The sequence below is a fragment of the Augochlora pura genome, chromosome 6 (genome assembly GCF_028453695.1).
Source record: "Augochlora pura isolate Apur16 chromosome 6, APUR_v2.2.1, whole genome shotgun sequence".
NCBI lineage: Eukaryota > Metazoa > Arthropoda > Insecta > Hymenoptera > Halictidae > Augochlora > Augochlora pura.
The window spans coordinates 4199640-4218467 of record NC_135777.1 but is presented as its reverse complement, the minus strand read 5'-3'; the positions used below and the strand labels follow the sequence as shown (position 1 = coordinate 4218467).

Genomic DNA, 18828 nt, shown 5'->3' with positions numbered 1-18828 from the left:
ATGTTATATATGATATGATATGATATTATGTTATATATGATATGATATGATATGATATGATATAATAATATAATACGATGTGTTATTATATCAGGTTGTAAATGATAATGATATAATGTAATATGATATTATATTGTACTATTTGATTTATAATTCGTTATCGTATTATATTATATTACATTTAGAAGTGTATGAGTATCATATAATACAGATATATATTTATATTGTTCATAAATAATATGAATGTCGCTGGACGACATTCAGTAGATTTCTGGCGCATAGTTTTAGAAAATTTTGATTAGGTCTGAAGGAGCTTCTCCGTTTCGGAGTTTAGAGCTTGCGAGGTGCAGAAGATCTTGAGACATTGATTCAAGGAGACTGATGAAGGACTGTTTTCTAACTACGACTTGAACCTTCATTGTTTACAGGCTCAAGTGTCCAAGAGATTCTGAAGCGTGCGAAGCCTTAAGATATTGATTTTGAGAAGGGAGATGGAGCATAAGCTTCAAAACTATGTCGCTTATCTTATAACAAACTAATTTTAGATGATTGTTCGTTGTAGCATCCATTTATTATAGGATACAGAAAATTTTGACACCGATATCTATACACTTATGTATACCGAATGTTATTACGTAGGAAATTTTTGATCAAAACTTTGATTGACGATAACTTTGCCAGAAATCAGAGTAGAATGTTGAATCTTTGATAAATTAAAGCTTAAAATCTCTACTTTAAGATAGTATTTTCTTTATTTTAAATTCGATGCGCCCTTGCTATTATACCCTCATTTTTGCACCCCTTTAAAAGCGACGTCATGTTTGTTATGTTGAAACTAGGAAGGATAACTTCAAAGTGCTACAACTTTGTTAAAAAAAAGAAATCACAGCTACGTTCCTTTTTTTTCAAAAGAAAGAAAAAATATCAAAGTTTGTTTTAGTATAAACGTCATTCCAAAAAAAAGGTTTTTTAATGCAATATTATAGGCATAAATTATTTCTGTTAGTATGCTCGATATTTAAGCTGCGATCAGAGCTCAATTATCAGGAAATATAAAGTTGAATCAGTTCGATTCTCCGATGGCGTCGACAGTATCGACAAGTTTCGACCGCCGGCAAGATGGCGTCTGAAAATTCGACGGTCCAGCGAGTTTTCGGATCGCCGCATTGTATCCGGGAATTTTATCGGTGGCGATGTTTAGCGTGGTTTGCGATGCCCGGAGCCAAGAATTGTGGTGATTTTTATTCCGGATGTTTTATTCCGACGGAGATTTATTTTTATACCGGCCCCATGAAATAATGGTGACTAAGTGGGCCCCGCCCGGGCCGGCTTTCAAATTTATCCTGGCTTACATAACATTTCTTTTTTGTATATCGGTTTAATGGTACAACGGTGTTTACGGGACGCTCCGATGCGTTCTGTCGTGTAAATGGGCTGCGAGGTAAATTAGGGAGTCTGTGGTTTTCGACAGCGCTGACGGTATCGAGCTGCTATGGAAGTACACAAACTGTAGCATGGGCGCATTTTTTGTATAAAAATTGGTCAACTTTTATCGCTGACAACTTCGCGAAAAATCATCGTAGGACGATGATTCCTTCTTTAAATCAAAGCTTGAAACCTCTATTTTAAAAAAGATTTTAGTTATAGTTTAGGTATAGTTTAGATTTAATTCCCATTTACTACTACACCCCATTAAATGCGAGCCCATGCTTGTCATATTGAAAATTGCCAAGTTTGACAGAATGCAGAGACTGTAACATTTTTTCCAGAGACACCGTTTATACTAAAACGAAGTTTAATCTTTTCCCTTTAATTTAAAATAAAAGGAACGTGGCTGCGATTTTTTCTTCAAGGTTGCATCACTTACCCTTGCAATTTTTGGTATGACAAACACGATCTCGTCTTTAAAGGGGTGCAATAGCGAGAGTGCCTCAAACTTAAAATTAATTAAAATACTATATTAAAGCAGAAGTTTCAAACTACAATTTAAAAAAAGAATCACCATCCTACGATGACTCTCGCGAAGTTATCGCCAATCGAAGTTGGCCAATATTCATCCAAAATTCCAGTTTGTCTAACTTGTCTAGTTGATCTGTTGTTCGTCTAATATCGAACATGAACGTTTCTTCGCGGTCGTTTCGACAGGTATACGGAAGGAAGATAACAGCCATTTCGATTACTCAAAGTCTCCGTGTCATGTTTGGGATCCAGATTTAGATACATACGTCTCGGCTAGGTCTGATCCATAATTAGAGCCGTCAGTCTTATGATACTAAATCTGGATGATCCTTAAGCTGGATGTAGAGCGATTAATGTCGAGCAAGTCTGGTTTATATTGTTGACTTATCGATTAGCATCGGATTCTGTCTAATTAGGTTCTTGTTAAATCTAGGATTACTTTCTCTACTGGATTACAGCAAGACTTTCCTCGATTATTTTAATACTACCTCACAGAATGAATATTATTACATTTCTACTCGTAACAAATCACTGAAACTATTTCTATCAGTAAACTAAAAGACGTAAAAGTATATACTTATTATCCAAATTTCGACTACTTTAATAAATACAGTTCACGACTGTTTTAAAGTTCTTTAAACAGAAGCTGCGAGTTCGACAATCATAGTTAACTTTGAGTACCTCTTTCTGTTAGTTTAGTACACCGCATTCTCCTTAACTATCACACTATGCTAAATTCGGCTTCTTCGAGTACGTTCGTGACCACTTCGATCTGTCGAACGTTTGGATTCCGCGTTGAATCAAGATTGCATTTAACTTACATTAGTTCGCTAATTGGTCCAAACAGTGTCTAAGTTCTGGCCTAGTTCGAATGTGCGCCGGACTTTAATTAAATCAGCAATTGGCCTAAAGTGCAGTACAGTGGGGCCTCGATTATCCGTACCTCCATTATGCAAGTTCTTCATTGTCCAAACACGTTCCACGTATAAATAGATCGGCGCCAGACGATCCACGCTATTTATTCTGTCGTAAAGATCTGCTCCGGCACTCGAACTAATTCTAAGCACAGTGAAACCTCGTTTCCTTTTCTAACAGACGTTTTAACGGAATAAGACATTTTCATTTTATTATATTCTAGTATCTGCAATCTATTCTTTATTTTCTAGTATTTGCAATCTATTCTTTATATTCTAGTAGTTGCAATCTATTCTTTATATTCTAGTATTTGCAATCTATTCTTTATATTCTAGTATCTGCAATCTATTCTTTATATTCTAGTATTTGCAATCTATTCTTTATATTCTAGTATTTGCAATCTATTCTTTATATTCTAGTATTTGCAATCTATTCTTTATTTTCTAGTATTTGCAATCTATTCTTTATATTCTATTCCTGATATTTTATTTATTATATTTTATTCTTTATATTCTACTCTTTATAATATATTCACTATATTTTGTACTCTATATTTTATTGTTACATTCTATTCTTCATATTCTATTCCTCGTATTCTATTCCTTATATTTTATTCTCTATATTCCGTGTGCTGTGTCTGCATTCTTTCCTCTATGATTTATTTGCTGCGACGAGAAAGGTGAGACCAGGTGTGTGCCGTCAATCTGTCGACGGCAAAGTCTTCGAAACGGTAACCGGAGCGACAGTATCTGCAGGGTCGATCGGCCGCGTTACATCGGAGGCTGGCGGACCTGTGTTCGGGCCGCGTTTCGACGATGATCGGTGCGGTCGCGTCAGATTTCGCGGGCCGACGGATCTATCGACGTGCACGCGCGCACGTCATTACAGAACATAATTTCCAAATACACAGCTCGAAGATACGTCGACGCGTCCGATGATTCGCGACGCCCGTTTCGCCCTCTGGCCCTCGCAGCTTCCGTTAAAATCGCTCGAGCGACGGACCCGATTCGCGAACGACACGCGACATACTGTGTGTTTGTGCGTTCCATCGTGATTAATTGTTCCGAGTGCCGAAACGTCGCCGCCAAATATCTCTCTTTCGAACGAAATAGCGGGCGCGCGTGAAAAGCGCGCGATCGACCGCCGGATGAAAACGTACTTAAACGCGCCGCGAAAAATGCAACAATCGATTGGATGCGAGTCACGTTTATCGTGCCGAATTTGTCGTTTAAAAGGGACACTCGGCGAGACGGTGTAGAATTATCGAATTCGTGAAACAGGTGCGAAACAAACGTTTAAAGAGCTCGTGGGTCGCTTTCAATTTTTACAGAATTTTAAAGTGATTTTAATGCCTATAGTATAGTGTACAGTGTAGACTCTGTACAGTCTCCTGACTTTTTCTTCTGTGTCATTATTAGACTAGAGATCTTTGGGATAAGGTGCTTCGCTCTTTTTAACAATTCCAGTAATAATAGTGCTATAATATTATTATATTTATATATGGTCTAAGTCACTGTTTATACTCGTTTATATTATTTAATCCCTTGCACCACGACTCCTTTTACGTTGCGTTCATTGCTGCTTGTTTCTTGCACTGCCCTCTACTTACTTTCATTTCTAGACTTTGATAATAGAAAAATTCAATTTCGATTTGGAAGTAATAAATAATATTCACATTTAGCAGAACTTACACGGAATCTTCATCGCTAGCATGACTCGTTATTATAGCGCAACGGGTTGAAAAGCACAGAGGATCCATTCCACTTCTTTTTCTAAACAGTCCTCCGTCGCAACGACGGTTTTATACTTTCTTCTTGAAAAAGGAAACGTCGAACCCGTCCGAATTTTTCGTTGCCGTAACGGCGGCACCGGGAATCATTGCAAACGATAGTAGCATTGTTTTTGTTTCAGCATCCGCGGTCCCCGTTTTTAGTGCGTCGCGTTCTCCTAACGACCCAGTTACGCCGACGGTGCCGCGGCCGGACCACCGGTGACTTATAATGATCATTGATAAAACGCGCGCGCGAGAGATTCGTGGGAAATTTAATCGCGCCACGAAGACAAACTCCCGGCCGCGAATTAAACATTCGTGAAATCCTCTGCGCCGGAAAAACATTGGAAAATGTAGCGGGAGTAAATACGAATATGTTTCGACGCGCGATATCGTTTCGCCGATCAGATTGCCGCCGGTGTGTACTTGAAATTTACGCGAATTTCCGGCCCACGTGGATTTATTTTACGCGAATGAAAATCGCGCGAACACGACCCCGTAAGCACGGAACAGGAACTATTCCGGGGGCTGGTATCGCTTTTCGAAGCGACAGGGAAATCGCTCGAAATATTTCCCGTTAAATACAATCTTTTTATTGCGTGTTATTTTGAGGATTATGTTTGTAGAGTTAAAGAGACGAGAGGGACAGGAAGAGAGAAAGAGAGAGAGAGAGAGAGATAGTTATATAAGTATAAACTATATTCTTTATATTCTAGTTTTTATATTACATTCATTATATTTTCTTTTTTTCTATTCTTTATGCTCTATTCGTTGTATTTTCTTCTTTTTTATTTTCTATTTCTTATGCTCTATTCATTGATATTCTATTCTTTATACTGAGCTCTTTATAGTACAATATGTTTATTATGATTATACTTTTTATATTCCATTTTTATCTTTTATAACGAGTTTGATAGAGAGAATGGTACAAAGAGAGAGAGAGAGAGAGAGAGAGAGAGAGAGAGAGAGAGAGAGAGAAAGTCTTATTTGAAGCGAGTTAGTATAAATGCTGCTTAAAAGAAACTACTTTTCTTGCACATCATTGCACAATATTTTAGGAATTATTTCTGTCGTCGTGTTTTAAGTAAAATAGAACTAAATAAATCATTACTATAAATTGCTATTATTTCAAATACTTCGCTATTACTTTCATCTTGAACTAATTATCAAATTTTTCAAATTTTCAAATTTTCAAATTACGAAAGAATTAATTCGACCCACTAAAGCGCCATGAATCATTATAAACACGACGCTTTGATATTTTTACTAACATACGAATTAACCGTGCGGCACAAAGATCCGTATACCTATTCTATTCCCTATTATCTAAAACACATTAATCACAGCCGGAAATTCAAAGTAGCTTTCAATCTCATTTTCATTTCAAAGGAAATTCGCGGTGTTCCGAGCGATCCGGCCGGCACCGACTATAATAGAGAAATCTGTGTACCGCTCGCAACCCGTCCGCGGCAAATTATTAAAACGCGGCCGTATTTGGACACCGGGGGCCGCGCCATTTTTTCCCGCAGATAAACACTAGTTACACATCGTTATTTCCTCTAATTATCTCGGCTTTTTACAAAACACACTTGCGCCAGTTTCCCGGTGACGCGTCCCCCCCCCCCCACACACTCTTGTTCCACTTTCTCTCAATCAATAAACTAAAAAGTCCACTCCATTTCCCTCGTTCCCGCCGTGTGACGATTCTCTCTCTCTCTCTCTCTCTTTGTCTCTCTTCCTCTCTACGCGTTGCAAATTTTCGTTTCCGGCGGAACTGGCCAGATTTTGCCTCGGGTCTGCGCGCAAAGTTCCCATAAAAATGTAAATAATCCGCGCAGAGAAAATCCGCGGACGTCGGGTTATCGCGCGCGACGCGATCAGATTCGTGCGATTCGTTATTATAATAATGATATCGTATTCATAACACGGTGTTTCATGAATTTCAAGTTTGCCGCACGGCGATCCCGGTTTAGACCGGGAAATATTTTTGATTATGGTCGACGTTGTCGTTTCGACGAATTCGTGTCGTTTCAATGGGGAAAAAACCGTCGTTTCAGGTATTATATGAAAATTGGTGAACAGTAAATTGTTTTATAAAAAGTCTATTGGAAGTCTCGGAGGATTCTGTTATTTAAATATCGAAATTTTTCGGGACACGTTTCCAGCGAGAATTTATGAAATATAAAGCTCTTTAACTCGTATTTAAAATCGAATTAATTCATTTTGAGATTTAAATAAATCATAAACTATTGTGATTTAAATTTCTATAAAAACTTACTGTGCAATTCAAACAAACCATACTCTAAACCTATTATAATAAATTTTTATAGGAATTCCAGGGTACAATAGATTCTCAGAAAAACAGTATTAATAACTTCAATAAATTCCTTGTAAAAATATAAGATAACTGAACAATTTACTTTGCATGTAAGAACAACATCAGTTACAACAAATTCGTAATAGACTTTAACAAATCATTTCAAGAGAACCAACTCCATTTTATTAATACAAATAATTCGATGAGAATCAATGGTTCGAAAATTCTGTGTTTTTCTTTAATTTCTAAGAAAACTATTGGAGAAGTGCCGGTTGCTGGATAATAAAATGATCGATAATGCAACAGAAAGAAAGGGCCAGAGAAATTGCCTGGGATATTCTTGGACCTCGAAAGAGAGTTTCCGCTGAGGAAAGAGAGTCCCGGATTTCGCGTAGGACAATTAGGTGCTTAATAAACATAATTCCCGTGGATCCCAATTTCCCGGCTGGCTGCGGGCCACCCGTAATATCGAGAGTTGCCAATAGTTCCCAAGATGATCCACTCGAGGATCGTCGTCCCCGTTTTTAACGAAGCGCGCGCGCGCGCGCGAGCCGAGCCGAGCTGCGAGCGCGCGCGTCCGTGCGCAGCATAATAGCTGAACTGAACGGTGTTCGAAAAACGCTGACATACCGATAGCCCGTGTTAGCTTCTAATTTGCGTCATCGTGTGCTTGCTTGCACACTCGACGCCCCTGCGCTCTCGAAACCCTATCGTACTGTCAGCGTCGCGCGTTAATCGTGCTCCTTCCTATGCGAACAGCTTCCGTATACACGCCGCTCGAGAAAATTCCGACGAAGACAAATTTTTAGGAAATATTGGCTAACTTTGACCGACGATCGCTCTGCAAAAAATCATCGCACGGTGATGACTCTTTTTTTAAATTAAAACTTGAAACCTCTATTTTTATCTAAAAATAGAGATTATATATTTTATTTAAGACGATCTAGTCTTTCTGGATTAGAAGTTTGATGCACACTGACTATTGTCAAAATTGCCGAGTTTGACAAAGTACACAGGCTTTGTAAAATTTTTTTTTATAACACCGTTTATACTGGAAAGAAGTTTGATCTTTTCTTTTTTATTTAAAAAAGAGGAAATGTCGTTGCGATATTTTTTCGCAAACTTAGAGTACTTACCCTTGTAATTTTTCAGTGCGGCAAACATGGCTTTACGTTTTAATGAGTATAGTGGTGAGGGTGCATGGAACTTAAAATTCAGGAAAGTTGTCTGAAAGTAGAGATTTCGAGCTTTAATTTCAGTGTAGAGGCATCATCGTACGATGATTTTCCGCTGAGTTATCGTCAGTCAAAGTTGACCAATTTTTATTGAAAATTTGCACTCGTCTTTTAAATAGGACTCCATGTTTCTAATACTCAAATTACAAGGGTATCTTCATAACGCTGTAACTTTGCGAGAAAAAAAATCGAAGCCACATTTCCTTTGTATTTAAATGAAAGAGAAAGGATCAAATTTCGTTTTAGTATAAATGCCATGACTGGAAAAAATTTTACAAAGTACTTATTCTTCGTCTAACTCGACAGTTTTCAGCGTGACAAACATGGCCTCACATTTAAATGACTATGGTAATAAGGATGCATGCAACTTAAAATCGAGAAAGGCTATCTCAAAGTAGAAATTTCAAGTTTTAATTTACAGTAAGAGTCATCAATCTACGATGATTTTCCGCGAAATGATCATCAATCAAATTCAACCAATTTCCGTCCACGATTCTCCCGCATTTATTGCAACATTTTAAATCGGTGTCATTAACATTTCCATCCTTGATTAATGCATATAATTTAAAAACTGTCTGCCCTGTGAGGTAATCGACCGAGTCTTTGATCAGCAATCTTTGCAAGCCTGTTCCAAGCCGGGTGGATCGTAGCACGTAGTAGTAGTGGTAGTAGTCATAGTAGCCGTAGAATCGAGCCGAGCGAAGGGTTTGGAAGCCCGTTCGCCGTTCCACGTGATCGTCGATTCCGCCTATTCCTCGCCGGGTCTGACCGGATATTAAAAGCTCCTCTGATCCGGGTAGCGTCATAGTTTATGTCACGTCGCGTGACGCAATAACCCGACAGGGAAGCACTTGGAAAAATAACCGCGGGCGGTCCATCGACGATCGACGTTTATTCGAGCCGCGTCTGCTAGCAAGCTCCGCCTGCCGGATATCGAGTGCAGGTGCAGCGGCAGGCTCGCGGATCTCTGCAGTCCTCGATGCAGCGCGTACACCCTCTATCTCTATCTCTCTCTCTCTCTCTCTCTCTGCCCCCGCCGGTCCGCCATCTTAATTCGAGTGGATTGGTCGCGGACGGTTAATGATTAAAGACGGATTATCGCGGTTCGATCCCGGGCTGTGCTACACTTGGACGGTGTTGGTTAATTAAGAGCAGAAGTTCGGATTAAGAGGATTAATGGAGCCGAAGCGAGAGCGGATCAGACCGTGGAACGCAGCTTGATGGCCGCAGGTATTTCAGGATTGCTTCGGATCGCTGTCGAACTTCGACATTCTGTTGCTGCCCGAATCTCGACGGCTACCGGAACCTCTGACAGCACCTGCCATTTTTTTCTCTCGCCTAAGTTGACACCTTGGTCACTGAAATCCATTGTTAACCATTTGCTTGTTCGTAGCCTTGTTCGTTTGTTTAAGTGATGGATTAAATGATACGGTATATATATATTTCCGGTTTCGGATAAGAAATTGTTGATATTGAAAATTATTTTATAAAGGAGTGGTCTTCGTTGTGAAAATTCTAATATATTGTAGTAGGGTAGTTTTGTTGAAGAATATTAAGGAAATATATAGATATAATAGATATAATAGAAAATATAATAGAAATAACAGAGAATTTATAAGAAATAATCAAAGATAGAAATACATAAATATACAACCACACGAAATAAATATTACTTTGTATCTATTTTTTTACTATCAAAAGTTATCAGAATTTACCATAGATAATTTTAACTATCCCCCCCTCAATCTACAACAATGACGAACCATTTCTTGTTAACCAGATCCAGTAAAAATTGGTATCGCAAGAAAATGGTAGCGGTAAACGGGAGATTCGAAACGAAGGATTTCCGAGTTCGCCGGGGTTTGGCTTCCGCGTTGGACGGGGCGGGTTTTTCCGAGGGGACAGAGAGGAGAGCGGCGGCTTGTTACGTCGTCCAGCGCGACATCTTCGCCGATAAATTTGGTCCTCCTGAGATTATTGTGCAATGATATCCCGCCGTATTAGCTCGCCGTAGCCCCGGCGCATTACATCTGGATTTAACTGAGATTTAACAAGCTCTCCGAGCCCCCGCGTTGCCATTTGTCCGGTGACTCTGCGGAATACGTGAGACTATTCGAATTTATATTCCCTGTCACGGGGAACAAATGTGTACATTGTAATTTCGCCGGTCCGCGGTAACACGCGTTATGAAACAATCGGGAGCAGGAGGGTGGAGGAGGAGAGAGATTGCACTGGTGTTCCAGTGAAAAGGCTCGCGCCATTCCGCGGACCCCGGCGCGCTCGGGATCGAGATCAAACTTTACGCCGGATCCGCTGGAAACTTAAGAACGCTGTATTCATAAAACCGAGTCGTAAAACCGATCCAGCCGTGCTTGATTCAGTCGCGCTCCCTGACTCTAAGGTGACCTATTTCGGTCCCGATCCAATAAAAGATCCTACCGCGGGGCGTGATCTAGATGTATCGAGAGACGGAAGTCGACGATTCATGAATCGTTTCAAGGGGGGAACATCGTTGCGATTCCAGTCGCGATGCTTTTACGAATACTTGAGTGTTCGAATACTGTTCGATGATTGTCGACGAGGTTCTTTAGGCGATATCCGGAATTAGGGAGAGAGTTCGACATTATTCGATTTTCTAGGAGATATTTATTTCAGACGATTATTCGAAGTTATTTTTGTACGTTTGTCCTTTCTTTTTAGTCGAATTATTCTTCATTCGAATTGTTCATTATTCGAATTTTTCTTTATTCGAATTATTCTTCATTCGAATTGTTCATTATTCGAATTATTCTTCATTCGAATTTTTCATCATTCGAATTATTATTTATTCGAATTTTTCTTTATTCGAATTATTCTACATTCGAATTATTCTTCATTCGAATTTTTCATCATTCGAATTATTATTTATTCGAATTAGTCTTTAATCGAATTATTCTTTATTCAAATTATTCTTCATTCGAATTTTTCATCATTCGAATTATTATTTATTCGAATTAGATTTTAATCGAATTATTCTTTATTCGAATTAGTCTTTAATCGAATTATTCTTTATTCGAATTAGTCTTTAATCGAATTATTCTTTATACGAATTAGTCTTTAATCGAATTATTTTCTATTCTAGTGAATTATTCTATATTTTGGTGAATTCTTATTTGAATTTTCCTTTATTTGAGTTAGCTTTTAATTGAACTATTCTTCATTCAAATTATTCTTCCTTCTATTGAGTTCTCATTTGACTTTTTCTTTATTCGAATTAACCTTTAATCCAATTATATTCTTCGTTCAAATCATCCTTTATTCTACTTATTCTGAATTCTTGAATTCTTATTTGAATTATTCTTTAATCGAGTTATTCTTCATTCAACTCTGAATTCTTTTTAAAATCCTAAAACTTGTTATCTAAATAAATTATTCGCTCGGTTATTTTCCCGACAAACTCTAGTGAACTCGCACTCGTCAATCCATATTCTTATCCGTCGCCCGTATAAAATTTATCCAACTCTGGAATTAGCCAGACGCGGGGACATAAATTCCCCGAAAACTTAAATCGTATCTCAGACTGAGCGTAAAGCACGGCATGAGCAGTTCACCTAGCAGGCTTAATCTAATTAATTACTCTTATTACTGCATCAACATAGATGGTATCTGGTTCCGGTGTAAGCAGTGAACTGGATCTCTCGGACTCGCCCTGGCGCTGCATTTGTTACCGAGTAACAATTTTATTACGGTGCCCGTTCCATTCCGACCTTCTGCAAAAATACGTTATCTCTCTGTTGCAGGGAACGAGATACTGTACCGCGATGAGGCCGGGAATCTCCTGATCTACAATGTCACGTCGAAAGAGCCCAGGATAATCCTGAACGCCAGTAACGCGGTAAGTGTAATCTGCTTTCTTTTTACGAAAGGCATTTCTTTCTCTTAATTAGACCGTGGACTTTGTTCCGCAATGTAAAAATCGTCCTTGTAAGCAGTGAGAAATTAACAGGACATTGTTGGTTCGTTCTTTCTTCAATAAATATAACAAATCAAAAAGTAAGGCATTGATGTTTCTTGAAGTTTTAAGATATATTTTCTGTTTTAAATTTCGACCAGTTCATTTGATCGTAGATACATTAATAAATATTACAACGTATGTATATTATAGCTTAATACATTACAATGTATATATTACAATATTTATGTTACAATGTATGCATTACTATATAATATATTACAATATACATATTGCAATAGAATATATTGCAATAGAATATATCACAATATAATATATCACAAATTTAATAATTCTATACACAACTACAGTCTGCATATAAATAAAAATGAAATACATTGTACCATGTTCTATTCGACGGTAAAATCAATTTCGTTCTTTAATTTTGCACGAAACAATCAGCGAGACCGATTTGTTTTAATAAATACCCAGCGCGCGCAGCATTTAAAATGTAATGTAGCAAAATACTTCTTTTATTGTATTAGCATGCGAAATAAATATGCAAATGAAACGTATGGCAAATAATCGGTGTAAACGAAGACTTTTCATAAATATTCATCATGCGGCGTTTAATAATACGAAGTACTGAAATACTACTTTTATTACGATTCGAAATAAATATGCAAATAAATCGCGCGGAAAACAATCGGTGAAAACGAGGATTTCCCATAAATATCCACCGTATGAAATATTATTTCATTCGGTGCCACGTACAACTTGCCCCGCGTTTTTGATTCAGACAACAATAACGAGAATACTTCTTCTATTATTTGATTATTCTTACTCCTAATCGGTAATTTAATCTTCGTTTAATGTTGATAATATTGCTTAGTTAAAGTTGACAGCTTTGGTTATTCTTAAAGTTGGAAAAATTTTATTTTCGTTTAGTATATATTTTAATAGGGAATATTATTTAATTTAAAAAATTTGGTAATAAATTATAGATATTGCTAAGTTTAGTACTAACTTTAGATAAGAAATATTACTAACTGTAAATGGGATGTGTTAAATAGTGAAAGAAATGTTTCTTTTATTACTATTTTAAATAAGTATAGCATTTATTTTAAATAAGTATAGCATTTATTTTAAATAAGTATAGCATTAATTTTAAATAAGAAATATCGCCGAATTTACTAATAATATTTACCGATACTAATAGTAGTGATTTTACGACTAAATGATACGCGTTATTAGATTCAGTATCGACGTTAAATAAGAAATGCGCAAAGTTTCCCTATCGCATCGGGAATGCGGTCACAGAAGGTATTCCAATTAATTTGCTGAACGCTTGTTCGTTTTGCAGGCACTCTCATCGAGTTTCGACCATCAACTCTCGGCCGACGGGAAGTATCTTCTGCTGGCCATCGATTACCAGAAGGTAACGTACCATTTACACGTCGCAGTCGACGGGTTACGATCCCCTAACTTTTGTCATCGAGCCCGGAACAACCCCCGACCCGCGCACCGGCCAGGGGGGGGGGGGTTGGGGGGCAGAAACGAAAATTTCGCTGTCACGTAGCCAGAACTGCGAATAAATTTTCCGCGGACTGCCCATGAAATTATCTCTCCCGTGAGAGAAATTCCGATCAATAATCGCACCTGCACCCTCTGCTCGACACCTACGGGCATCGTAAAAGGACCCGGTAACTGAACCGCGAATCTTCCTGCGAAATAAAAATCATCGCCGCCCGAATGTCCAGTCTATTTGAAAATTTCCACGAGCTGGAAATAATTAAAGTCTTGGCGTTATTTTTAATATAATACAGAGTATTTATTTTATAGGCGGTGACTAAATTATAATTCAGGAATGTTTGTTTCCCAAGCTTATTTTAGAATTGTTGTCAAGCAATTTAATACCTCGTGCTTGAATTATAGTATTAAATTCTAGAGATTAATATACGCCGAATTATTAATATATTTATTGATTTTTATTGTTTAAGATTGCTATATACATTCTAAATTTATTACAAAATCTCTGTAAAAATGATAATTATATCCCTGTTACAACAATCCTCGCCTCAATGTTCCGTGCTCGATAAAATTGTTTAAACGGAGCGCGGTAATAGAAATGTTTAAACAACGATCGACAGCGAGAATTGCAGCAACGAGCAACCGTTTTTCAAGAATGAAACGCAACATTTACCGAAAGATATATTTTCGGCTGGCATGGAGAAGAGAAAGCCGTATGTTTCGCGTTTAAGTAGAATAGGTCGGCGCTGGTCAGACGGGGCGCGCGTTAGGAACCGAACGGTGTAGAATCGGGTGGCGCGACGTGCTCCAGAAAAGAAACGCAAAGAGAGCGGAACTTTATTCGGATGTTTTCGCGCGCGAGCATCGTTTACGGGTGAGGGGGAGGGGGGCAGGTCGGAAAATTATATCGGCGTGGGAACGTGGCCGAGTGTGTATCACGGCGACGGGCGCGCACGCAACGGAGTGCCGCTTCTTTCTGTGCGAGTAGATTTCGAGGGCGTATCGAGCGTATCCGTTGGCCTAGTTCCCGTCGTCGATGCCGTGAAAAACCGCGCGTAGAAATCGGGCGACTCAAATTTTTCGAAGCACTCGCGCGCGCACGCTGCCAGTCGACCGGCTCCACATATATTTTCAGAAGCTGGAATTCGCCGCGAGAATATCTTATACCGAGAGGATTGGGAACGCATGCCGCGGCGACGAAACCGACCGCGATGAATCCGTGCCGCCACAAAGTCCACCGTCTTTATGTAATACTTTTTATTCTAACGATTGGACTGTGAATTTGATTTATTTGTTTCACTTGTTTCTGTCAATTTTTTAATTTTATTTACTGGTATCTTGTTTGATTTATTCGTTTTATTCGTAATCCAGTTCATTTAACGTTCAATTTATCTGTTGATTTAGTTTTCAATTCTTGTATTTGCGTAATTTCCAATTTATCTATTTACATAATGTCCAATTTATCTATCTATCAGTCTATGAAATTAATTCCTAATTTATCTATAAATTCGCAGTCTATTCATTTAATTTCCAATTTATTCGTTCAATCTACAATCTACTCGTTCAATTTCCAATTTATCCATTCAGTGCACAATCACTTCTTTCAACTTGCAATTTCATTATTTCGTTCACCATTCTCATCGAGAACTCTGAGGCGAGAAACAATGATTTTGGTCTCGCAGCAGTCATCGAGTTGCCAAGATTACTGCCGCTCGTAGCATTATTCACAGAGCTTTCGACCGAGAGATTTATATTCCTCGGACAATAATCTGCTTAGACGGAAATCCCGAGTTCGCGATCCCGCGCAGCTCGAGGATCCCTCGACCCCGAGGTCTTCGCATCAGCGGAGGCTTTCCGGGTGAAGTTATCAAGCTTTTTAGATTGCACGAAATCAGCGCATCCGATCCGAAGCCCGCAGCCCGAAGCCTTTGTCCCCCCCCTCCCCCCCGAAAGTACACGGCACTTAAATCCCGCATTCGCATTTCCATAATTCGCAGCAACCCGGTGCTTCCGCGCGCGTTTCGTAACCGCGCGCTTTCGCCTTTGATCTCCACCGCTATTTCCCGTCGGCACACGCGAATAATAAAGGTATTTGTCAGGCGCAGAGGCTCGCTGTCCGACGAAACCATTAACACTTGCTCGGGATAGCCGGGCATCGCTAACCGGGTCATACGCACGATATTCTTGGGACACGTGTTCCCGCCGTAATTCCAGCTGCAGAATGCTAAACAACGGAGTGCGTGGAGCAGCAGATACACGTTAAATACCATATAATACCTGACATGCATGGCGGCCGCGTGCAGCCGGCCGCCTCGACTTCGCTCCCTCTCTCTCTCTCTCTCTCCCTCTTTCTCTCTCTCTCTCTCTCCCTCTTTCTCTCTCGATCTCAGCCTCCGCGGCTCCTCGCCATTCAGCACCACGCATAATCGACCAACAGACCACCACCCTCGCACACGCTGCCTCTCGGCCCAATTGCATATATTATGGCCACTGTATCTCGCATCTCTTCCACCATAGCGCGTTGCTCTCCGAATGAGAATCGGTGGATCGAATTTTTAGAAAAATTATACCGTAGACGAACGATGGAAATTGGGCAAATTTGACTGACGTTAACTCGGCGAAAAGTCATCGTAGGAGGATGGCTTTCTGCTTGAAGTGAAGCTTGAAATTATGCACGATCTTCGTTTTAATCCGTGAAATGTGTGGCCGCGTTTGCCATGTTGAAAATGGCCGAGTTTGACGAAAGATACGGACTTTTTAAAACTTTTTACGCAGATGCCGTTTATTGTAAAACAAAGTACAATCCTTTCTCTTTAATTTACACAAAAGGAAATGTAGCTGCGAATTTTTTACACAAAGTTACAGTACTTTGAAGTTACCCTTATAATTTTCATTAAGACAAACATGGCCTCGTATTTAAAGTATTACAATGGTAAGAGTATATCAAATTAAAAAATCAAAAAGACTATGTCGAAGTATAAATTTCAAGCTTTAATTATAAAAAAGAATCCTCGTGCTACGATGATTTTTGGTCAAGCTATCGTCAGTCAAATTCTGTCAATTTTCATCCAACCATAAACTTCTGAAAAGACATCCCCATGAATAATTCATCGGTGAAGGTTCACCGCGATGGTAAAGATGAATAACAAGCTATTTATTTAATCTCCGAGCTTCCGATTGGTCCCCCCCCCCAATTCCCCTCATTCAATTTTCTTCCCGAATTCCGGTGGCATTGACCCGCGACCAGCTGACGCTGGGTTGTAGCAGCTAGCTATCCAGCCAAGCTCTCTCGGGTTCTCTCCCTTCGCAAATAATCTATGGCGAGGTTTTCCGTGTTTTTCGGAACTTCTCCAACTTCACCGACGTCTTGTGCCGGCTTCCTTCGCGTCTTTTGTCATGGAGAATACTGTCGTTGACTTTTCCTTCTCCCTCTTGTGGCCGAGCGAAAAATATTCCCGCCAGCCGGGCCAGTTCTTCTGAAACTTTGTGGGTATTTAGGAAGCCGCCGCTTTGTTCCGATGATAAGCAGACGGATCCCTTTGTGCCGGATGGAAACGCTCTGCATCAATTTGCGAAACTTCTGTCTTTATCTTGTGCCCTTAATCGAGTGAAAGGAATGTACCTGGTTGTTTCATCGCGTTACAGCCTCTTCTTCGGTTTCAATTTCCCTTCAATTTTAACAGTATCTTCAGTTTTTAATATTTATTTAATTATAATACTTTCGCGAACTGTAATATTTTCTTTAATTTTTTGTCTTCTTTAATTGTAATATTTTCTTCAATCTTAATATTTTTTTCAACTTTAGTCTTTTTCAATTTTAATACTTTCTTCGATTCTACTATTTTAAAAATTTTAATATTTCCTTCGATGCAATCATTTTCTTCAATTGTAATATTTTCTTCAGTTCCAATATTTCCTTTGACTTTTTAAATGACGCGTATCCGATCTCGTCAGAAATGCACTGCACACCTGTTCACGCAACTGGTCAGTTTCGCCAACGATTGTCCAAAGATTGTCGCAATTGTTAACATCTCCCGTCCTCGTTCAATTTCATTAAATCTCGAAATATACAGTTCCGATCGTTGCCGCTATTATTAATTCTCCCCCATAGAGAATTCCAAAGCGAGTTACGGGGTTCTAAGTATCTCCGAGTGGTTTTGGACGGCGGCAATAATTCCGGAATAATTTCAGGATAATTCCAGGATAATGCCAAGATCATTTCCGCCATCCATCGGGCCCCATTTAACTGTCGGATTATCTTGGCCGGGATTCTCGAGGCGGTGACTTGCGGGGATGGTCGCGAGATCTCTAGACCGTCGGACGGCTCTTAAAAACGCGGACGAGAAAACTCGGCGCGCCAGTGGATTTCCAGACAAACAGGAAAAGAAAAACGCCTCTGGACGAACGGGCGCGCTGACGGGGAGAGAGCTCTCTGCTGACGACGGAACGGTGGTGAACGGGGCGCGGGGGAGGGAGGGAGGGGTCGGATCGCGTTGGGAACGGGATGGAACAAGCGCGACGAGATTCGAAAATAAACCTATCGGATTCCGAATTTGAATACGAAACGCGGCCACGGTTGAACGCCGTATTACGCGCGGAGATGGGACGACGCTGGTCTAAACACCCCGGATCCTCCCTCCCGCGAATCTACAGGGTGTTCCGGAAGCAAACAATCCGGGAACCTATTGAATCGAGTGCTGTGCTTCCCTCGGCGAATTGGGCGAAGGAGAGTCTCCGCAGAACACGTGTAAAATCGTGCGAACGCCGAAGAAAATAACACCGCAATCGTTACTATTTTTATGGTTAATTTTGGGTACAGCGATCATTTAACACTAGGACAACCCGTGAATATGCCGAGCATCCTATTGGATTTTTCAATTTCTCAAACGTGGAGATTTTGTTTAGTGATACTTTGAGTATTAAAATTGAAAGAAATATTGAATTTGAAAAATTTTTCAAATCAAAAAAAAAATTGGAATTGAAGGTAATATTAAAATTGAAAACGATTTTTCAATTCAAGAAAAATACTGGAATTGAAGGAAATATTAAAATTGATAGAAATATTAAAATTGAAGACAATTTTTCAATTCAAGAAAAATACTGGAATTGAAGGTAATATTAAAATTGATAGAAATATTAAAATTGAGGACAATTTTTCAATTCAAGAAAA

General features: G+C 39.3%; 1 protein-coding gene across 6 annotated transcripts in view; it reads left to right on the top strand.

The window, feature by feature from the left end:
• LOC144471027 (venom dipeptidyl peptidase 4) overlaps positions 1-18828 on the top strand; it is a 370685-nt gene that overhangs the window by 91265 nt on the left and 260592 nt on the right. For all 6 annotated transcript variants that reach the window (XM_078182680.1, XM_078182678.1, XM_078182679.1 and 3 more), the window contains 2 exons: positions 11977-12071; positions 13492-13566. In XM_078182680.1, coding sequence (XP_078038806.1) covers positions 11977-12071; positions 13492-13566 — 170 coding nt within the window. The remainder of the gene's footprint in view (positions 1-11976; positions 12072-13491; positions 13567-18828) is intronic.